The sequence below is a fragment of the Melanostigma gelatinosum genome, assembly GCF_949748355.1.
Source record: "Melanostigma gelatinosum genome assembly, chromosome: 20".
In the NCBI taxonomy this organism is placed as follows: Eukaryota; Metazoa; Chordata; class Actinopteri; order Perciformes; family Zoarcidae; genus Melanostigma; species Melanostigma gelatinosum.
The window spans coordinates 4,640,239-4,649,251 of record NC_136653.1 but is presented as its reverse complement, the minus strand read 5'-3'; the positions used below and the strand labels follow the sequence as shown (position 1 = coordinate 4,649,251).

Sequence of the window (9,013 nt, the reverse complement as noted above, 5' to 3'; positions counted from 1 at the left end):
TATCGTGCGAACAAGTGCGAAACGATGTACTGGGATTAAACTCTTTAAGTTTCGGTAAGTGACAAACTGCGTTTGTTTCTTTACACAGTAACGTTACTATCGTGTGGTTTTTATGAATGTCTCTTGTGTGGTGGAATGCGTGGATCTGCTGCAGGTTTGCTGGATTGATGCTTCATAATGAGGTTATTAGGAGGTCATTCAACTGTTGGACAACACTGAAGGCCCAGGTATAAAATCCACAGCCCCACACTGCACAAACCTCCTGAAGCTCTGAGCAGGAACAAACAGAATACAAGCCACATTTAAAAGAATCGTGCAATATTTTTGTTATTTCCAAAGATGATTGTGTGGGCAGTATCTGTGGGTTATTTTTGCGCAGAATAGACACAGTTGCCAATATTTATACTCATGTTTCCATGGAAACGCTATGCTTGTTGTATGAAGTGATACCTCTGAGTTAAATGTGCTGCTGTTTACTCATCACAAGAAGCTTTTATTGGATGTGTCAGAGTGAAGCGTGGAGCTGTTTCACTTCCTTTATTCAGACATTTATTCAAAAAGCAACTATAGCCAACTCTCTCTCTCTCTCTCTCTCTCTGTCTGTCTGTCTCTCTCTCTCTCTGTTTGTCTCTCTCTCCCTCTGTCTCTCTGTCTCTCTCTCTGTTTGTCTCTCTCTCCCTCTGTCTCTCTGTCTCTCTCTCTCTGTCTCTCTGGCTCTCTTTCTCTGTGTGAGTAATGTGTGTGTGTAAATACAAATGGAGTTTACCAGCTGAAATCGGCCTCGTCTCTGACGAGGAACTGTCTGCCTCTTTCTGTTCCTCCTTCCCCTCCTCGTCTCCTCCATCCTCCCCTCTCTGTTCCTGACTAAATAAGGGAGTTGAGAGAGGAGGCCTGACCAGCGCGCCTCCTCCTCCCTCTCTCGGCTGCTGTAGTAAAACCTGCTGGATGGAACCAGACCAGGAACTGATGCACTGTTGTTGTTTATTCATACCAAGATGTCACTTCTTGACCGATGGCTCCTCGGGCCTCGTCCGGCTGCAAGGCTGCAATTCATCATGTGTTCATCATTAAATCAGTGATAGGACAATGACTGCAGTCAGGTCCAGGTAATTTTGATGAATGCAAACCGCCAGCAGCCGCTTTGCTTTGGGGCTGATATCTGACAGAACTGAAAACAAAGAAATGTTACTCAGTCGAGGATTACTACTCCCTCAGATGGATACAAACATCTGCAAAAAACACCCAAGTTCAGAAAACTCTGCTGCATTCAACCACAGTCGGAAAAAGAAAAACTGCCTGCAGCACGTATATTTATATAAATCATAGAAACGTTTTGATTCATTTATGTTTGCTTGATTTGATGAATAAAATGTTAAATTAAACCAGCTCTGCCTCACTTACTTCTGACATGTTTATATGTATTCATTGAATGTTATAATAAATACACTATACATAGGAGTAGCAGTAGACATCCTTTGATCATTACATGGGACAGGAATGTCTCTGCTCTCTAAATGCAACAATGGAGCGACTCCAAATGTCCTAAGAAATTAAAGACAATTTAAAACGGCTTCACAGTGAGGGCAGGATTCGTTTTCTCTGCAGCAGCCACATCGTGAGGAAACATGAAAACAATATGTCACACAGGCCTTCATGACGATGATGTTAGTTATTTAAATGTACAATCAAGTGTAATGTCACGTGATTGTGTTTTAAATGTCATGCTTAGACTCTCAGCCATCTGCAGAGCGACGTCACAGTCCTTTAGTGCGTAATGACAGCGCGTAAAACGCAGTCTTTATAGAAGTGATCGACAGTCCGTGTGCGCTTCAGCCTAAACCACAACATCCGAGGGGTTGGCAAAGGCATCCCCCTTCCCCTCCCCCACCTTAACGGAAGTGGGGAACCCCGGCCATGTGACGTATGGCTGAGCGGCACCGAGCGGTGAATCCCCCATCTCAACCCTGAAACATGGGCGGAGCGGCATCACAGCCGCAGCAGGTCCTCGGCACATTGACGTGACATGTACACTGATCCAGGAGCAGCCGGTCTCCTCCGCCGCATTAAAAAGTCCGGGGCAGGGGACATGTTTTTTACCGGGGCGTGAAAGAGCTATTTTTACACGAGTGAGGTGAATTTCTGTCCGGCAGGAAATTTGTGAGGGTCCGTGTTTGCTTCCGGCCTCTTGAACGAAAATGAACTGTGTATGTGACGTCAAACTTTAGGTTTAATACTCAAGTTTCTCAATAAGTCTCCCTGTGTGTGTGTGTGTGTGTGTGTGTGTGTGTGTGTGTGTGTGTGTGTGTGTGTGTGTGTGTGTGTGTGTGTGTGTGTGTGTGTGTGTGTGTGTGTGAGAGAGAGAGAGAGAGATAAACCACGTGGTGTGACACGTTCAAGGCATGTTCATCTTTTCCTCCGATACCTTCACTGTCGTTGGGCGTCAATTTTCATTTTCGATTGTCAGTTCTCCTCATTTTTTTTCACAAATAATTTGTAATAACATTCATTATTGATTTTGGGTGCCAGTTTGGTAGCACCCGAGAGTCCCCGTGGCCCCAACCTCAGGTGTAATTCTAACTGTGGTTTCCGGGGAGCAGAGTTTGGGGAGCCGAGGGCGCGTCTACTTCTCCATCAGCCTTCAGTGTGAGCGGCTCCCGATGAGCAAAGGGTTAAAAAGAGGCGCAGCTAGAGACGCCGGTGGAGCTGAAGTCATCCGGCAGAGCGCACAGCGAGGAGGAGGAAGAGATTCAGAGAACACCTCCCAAAAAACGCACATCTAGGACTATCTGCGCCCCGCAGATCAGCACTGTGTTCATTCTCTCCAGTTAAAGCAGATATTTAGAGAGGAGGTGGGAGAAGAAATTACCCCCCCCCCCACAAAAAACAACAACAAAGCTCTGCGCCCCCTCCCCAAACTATGGCTCCAACGCCGCTCGTTGGGAGGCTCGCCCGATCCACTGCTCAAGAGCGGGCTGTAGTGCAGGATGAGAGGTCCGCTGTGCTCCGCCGAGTGTGAGACTACGGGAGGAAACATCACCTGACAGGCGGCCCTACCCCTCGGGAGGGAGGGAGAGAGGGGGGAGGACAGAAACGGACGGACACCCTCGCTCCTCTCCTCAAACCCTGGAAAGTGGAAGCTGGAAACGGCCCAGATCCGCCGCGCGCAGCACACAGCGCGCCTCGTTTCCAGAACTCACCTCAGTCTCTCCCGCCGATCCACGAGAAGCAGCCGTATTCCTGAGCAACTTGGGCAAACTTTGGCCCCCGGATTACCGCCACCGAGCCTGTCCGCGTCGGGTGTCGACGCGGGGAGCGCAGTGAGCATCGTGCGCTCGTGCTGCGGGGAGCGGAGAACACAGCGTCGGAGCAAATACCTTTAAAAGTCCTCCAAAGTCTCTCAAAGTCTTGGGGGGGGGGGGGCAGCCGCAGCCGCAGCGAAGATGCCGGTCCGGAGGGGCCACGTGGCTCCGCAGAACACCTTCCTGGACACCATCATCAGGAAATTCGACAGTCAGAGTAAGATCATTGTTTTCTTCCCTTCTGTGAGATCATTTATAACTACGTAGCTTATTTCCTTTTATTAAGGCCCATTTTTATTTATTCATGTATTTTATATTCAAAAGCTGTTTGTAAAGGGCCGTCTAATGATCTCGGTTTGATATTTTGTTTTCCAGAATTAGCCTCAATAATGAAGTCATGGTGCAGTCATGGTGCTGAGGTTAGAACTTGTGCAACAGAAAGCTGGTAAAATCCCAGAAATAAATAAATAATAATGTGATGGCATCAGCGTGATTGGACTCCTTTCCACCACCTTCATTCCTGATCTAAACATGAGCAGCTTGTGTCGGTGTGAACGCTCTGACTGTTATTTGTGGAATCTGCAGCCTGCAGCTGTCATCCAGGAGAGGGTCAGCAGGATGCACAGCAATCACTACAAAACCTCCTGAAAATACAACAAAACTATTGTGATTACTTTTGTTCTGCACTCTCGTGCTTTGATGTCTCATCCTGCTGCCGTCTTGACTGATCTTGTCAGAAAAAGCAATCTGCAAAAAATGACACACTCTGGTGCTTTTAGGGTCCGGGGTCTAATATCTGGATGTGAAATAGTGATCGTACGGAAACTGTTGGACACCTCAATAAAGCTCTTATGATATGCACATGCTTTTCAGACATCCACGTATTACACACTCTGCTTTGTTTGCTTTGAAAGAAAAAAAAAGTCCTCAATTAATCCAAGTTGTAAGCGACAAAAACAAACAGTATATCCGAGCTACTAAATCTTTCATAGAGCCCCGAGGCATGCCATTGTGAAGCTGCCTATATCTGTCTGAGAATACACTGGCTTCATCCGTCCTCACTTCCCCTGCGGAGGAGTTGTCTTTCATGCAAATCATTCATGTTTTTTTTCCAATCTCACGTGACCAGACTTCAGACGCGCCTCAGCAGCCACAATGCAGCGAGGATGAGGATGCTGATGGCTGTGGCGTGTTTATCGTTAATGTTTCGCCAGTTCAGGTTTCAAGAGACGTGTATTCTAGATTTAAATGTAGCGTTTAAGGAACCTAAATGTCAACCGCTGCCCTTGGGGACGGATGAGATTGATCTTTAGAGGCTCTCTGCCTTCCACCACTTCGCCCTTATGCTCTTGAGCTTCAAACAAGGTGCTATGGTGATGGATCTTTGTGCAGAAACATCCCTCCCCCCCTCTGACAAAGAGGTGCTAAAAACAAAAGCGACCCACACAAGTGCAGTCGAGTTGAATAATGGATGTTGGAGTTGTGCCGATTGACATTAATCCTGCTTTGCTTATTTCCCATCCCGACGAGCGTGGATCACTGAATGTATTGGAACTGTTGTGGAATATTTCTATGAATAGTCGGGAGAAGAGTGTCAAAGTGTTATCAAATCAATGTCAAATGAAACAGAGTCTGGATGAACGATCAAAGTTGTAATAGTCAATTTATTTGCTTGCAAGCAAAGAGAACACAGTCTCACAGATACATCACCGTCATCTGCAAGAGGTGCTCTGACGACACATTCAAATGCATGGACATTTATACCCAGCTAGAATGCTGTTATCTTGGTTCGCAAACAAGAATAAACAGAAGAAGGAAACCAGTCAAGGCAGATGTTTTTCTTTGAAGCATAGTGTCCTGTCTTTACGATAACCTGAAGGCGCTTTTACAGCCTGTTTACAAATCCCTTTGTTGTCAGTGCCCCACAATAAACCAGTGGTTTACAGTAACGAAGTAGAAATACTTCGTTACTGTACTTAAGTAGTTTCTTTGGGTATCTGTACTTTACTTTACAACTTATATTTCTGTTTACTTTTACTTTTACTTCACTACATTTTGCAAAGAAAACTGATACTTTTACTCCGATACATTTCCCCTGAAACCTTCGTTACTCGCTACAAAGTCAAATCTATCTTTCGAAAAAAATGAATCATGAGAGCAGCGTCAGGGACTGTGGTGGAACACAGACTGCAAGCCAGCAGGTTTGGTGAATCAGTGGACCTAGCAGCAAGTTAAATCATTGGTTAATCACGTTAATGCACAATTGCAAACAAGTGCTCTCAAAGCCACGGTGTTTTGATTCCCAGTGATGCCCAGGATGCTACATGCTATAGATAGCGGGCGACTACATGAGTAGAATTCCACTCTACAATGATGGAAGCACCTGCTACTCCCGCAACAAACGACGGTGGTGACGAAGACCAACACCCGTGGATCGCTAGCGAGTTAGTGAGCTGAGGAAGTGTTGACAGTTGTGCAGCACTAGTTGGCTAACGTTAGCTGTAGCTAGCCACCACGCCATAGGATTGATGGGAGCCGAGAGAGCGCAGCGTTAGCGTTAGCGTTAGCATTCACGTTAGCATTAGGGAAATCCTTCGCAGCTGAGTGCAAGCTGTCTGTGACGCTGAACACACCTCTACCTGCCTCAGCGGCCTGTGAAAGCTATTTAGCATCGCAGGACGAGTCTTCAGCCCAAGACGAGCGAGACTGAATTCTCACCATTTTGAAAACCAACTTCTTTTGAAGATGAACAGGACATTTTTCAGTTTCAAGTAATGACTGGGTTGCTGCTTTAGTATTGATCATGTTTTGATATTTGAGTCATGTTGTGGATGATCAGATGGAGTTATGATGGTAGCAGTCCCCCAATTGCAGATTCAGCTTGAGCAAAACCTTTGTCTATTGTGTTCAAATCAGGCCCATAGGAGTTTACAAGGCAGGCGTCCTTTCTCTAAACACTGACCTGCTGCATCAAGTGGATATGTTTTGCTGAACATAATATTATGCATTTGCCCTCTACATCCTCTAGTCTAATGAGCAGACTTATAAACGCACTGTTACAACTCCTTCATAGTGTCATATTGCTTTTCGGAGAATTATGATGATAAGTTCATAGTAGATGCAAAAGTATAGTTATGTACAATATATTATGTTGAACATTGTTGCTCCTGGATGGATCACAGCCAACCCAATTATGTTCAACACAGCTCCATGTCCCTGGTCATGGTGCCACAGCACTTAAAAGAATAAACTTCATAATTCTCAAAATTCTGACCTTTTGCTTTTTTATTAACAGCATTTACTTGTACTTTTACTTCCAATGAACAGGTTATGATGTTCATTTAATGTTCAGGTCATGATGTACATTTAATATCAGAAAATTACTTTTGATACTTAAGTACTTTTGTACTTAAGTACAATAAATATCAGATACTTTAAGACTTTTACTCAAGTAGTATTCTAATAGGTGACTTTTTACTTTTACTTGAGTAGTTTTCCAGTAAGGTATCTTTACTTTTACTCAAGTATGGCTTTTGAGTACTTTATACACCACTGCAATAAACCATGGATACACCCAGTCAGGTGCGTCCTTTGATGTCACTGTGACCTGGTCAAAGAGTTAAGTCACAGTATTGCAGAGACGGAATGAGCCTGTGAACCATCACACATCATATATGCCTGCAGAGGGTCATGCCCTTCAGCTGATGCCCATCAAGGGAAATACTGCAATCATGACCCCTGTGTGTGTCCCCGTCTTTAAAGACAGAAACAATGCACAGGAACAAACAGATAACAAGATAACAGATAACAAGACACCTGGATGCAAAACTGATAGAATCATCTACTGAAAAGGTGTTTGGTGCCTGTACAGTTAAAGATTTGCATTCTTTAGTCCTAAAGCATAAGACGATGACATATTTTCCCATAACAGAACGCTGTGGTCACATCTTAATTGTTTCTTTACAGCAGATTTGCATGTGGTGCGGCGGGAAGCGCTGGCTGTTTATCTGTGCAACATGTTACATGTATGAGCCGCAGCGTTCCAGGGGAGAGGCCTCTCCAGATGTCTCCCAGGGACTCGTACCTATGGAATAACTGTCCATCAGTTGTTGCAGTTTTTTGGTCGGGCTGTCCAGGCGGGGATGACATGGTGTCTAATGGCTTGTGGGTAATGAACTATAGCAAGCACGGAGGAGGAGCGTCAGCGGACACGAGCAGCTGTTTAGACATTTTCTAATTGACAAAATCTGTCTTTTTACGCAGCAAACTCTTCTGTTGATTGGCCAATACTGCTTCAGAATAACTCCAAGGGCCCATTTCTTTGCCCCCCCCCCCACTGCTCCACATCACCAAAACCTTTTATGTTTATGGCATTTTTGGGGCATTTTTCACCTTCATTAGACGCGACAGTCCAGAGGCAGAGAGAGGGGGGGGTATGTCATGCAACAAAGGCCGATATCGAACCCTAGACGTTGCGGTCTCACGGCATGCGCCGTAACCACTCGACCACCGATCACTGAAACCTGAGCCCACTCCTCTCATGTTGTCCGGAGCTGAGTAAACCAAGTGTGTGGAGGGCAGAGCCCTGGTGTGTTCTTCCACGCAGCGCTGCGCCGCACGGGAGCGTGAGCGTGGCGAAGGCGGCTCTTATCCCAGGATGGAGCTTTTAGGGTAATTTACTACGGGTACTTGACGCTCCGCCTCGAGATAATTAAGGAGCAAACAATGGGCATCTGTTGCTACACCGAGACCCCCCCCCCCCCTCCTCTCATTCTGTGTGGGAAATCCGGTGGCAGTTTGATGAAGCAGCTCCGGGACTTGATTTGTGAAATGGTCGAACAGTCGGTACCATGAGAGGGAGAGGTGTTCTCCTCCTGCACTCTATTCCACTCGGGTTCTCTGTCTTGTTTGTCTCCACAAGCAACTGATCATTTTTGCTCAGTTCTATGTTCAGCCAATGTACATACAGTTTATGAAATCATTGTATATATGCTGTGATGGAGGCATCAACTCTTCAAAAACGCATGCAAATCTATCAGCTGGAGCAGCCCGGACAGTCATGTACAGTAGCTATTAAACATGTGAGTATGATCATTGGACAGGAGGTCAAAGTGGAGATTATAGATGTGTCCGCTGGAGGGAAATCAATAGGAGCACGATCCTGCTACAGATGACTCGGCCGGAGGAAATCCATCACAGATTGAGGCAGCACACGTCATGATGAGTGATTATTAGCAAAGCATATCCACACTCGTGTGACATGCATACATTTATACCTCTCATCTTTGTGATCTTTGTCATGTCTCTTCAGAGCAGAGGGCTGCGGTCAAACAGTCCTTCTTGCTTGGGAAGGTTCCTAACTGAGTGAGATGACCCGGAGAGAAGAGGCAGCCACACTAAGAGCTGGTCCAACCCTCTGAATGCTTCCTTTGTTAACTCCTTAAGCATAGCCGACACTTGACCATTCTTTAAGAAAGGAGGTAATGCCGTCCCACAATTCCTTGCGGGGGCACCAGGGCAGGCAGACTCTCTGAGCACCGGGTGTCTGACCAAAGATTCTCCCTCACATCGTTCCTTTGTTTCTTCTTGGACTCGAGCGCAGCCCAGGCCTTCTGTTTCATAGTCAACATTTCACAGACACCTCTGATCACATTTCGGGGAATAATAATGTGTTACTGCTCTATTGTTCGGCAGAATATCAGACAATCCCATTT

General features: G+C 45.8%; 1 protein-coding gene across 1 annotated transcript in view; it reads left to right on the top strand.

The window, feature by feature from the left end:
* Positions 1-3,440: 3,440 nt before the first annotated feature.
* Positions 3,441-9,013, top strand: part of kcnh2b (potassium voltage-gated channel, subfamily H (eag-related), member 2b) — a gene marked incomplete at both ends in the record, with an annotated part of 239,506 nt that continues 233,933 nt past the window's right edge. Inside the window, one exon of the mRNA XM_079292121.1 lies at positions 3,441-3,516. Within this exon, the coding sequence (XP_079148247.1) occupies positions 3,441-3,516 (76 nt within the window). The remainder of the gene's footprint in view (positions 3,517-9,013) is intronic.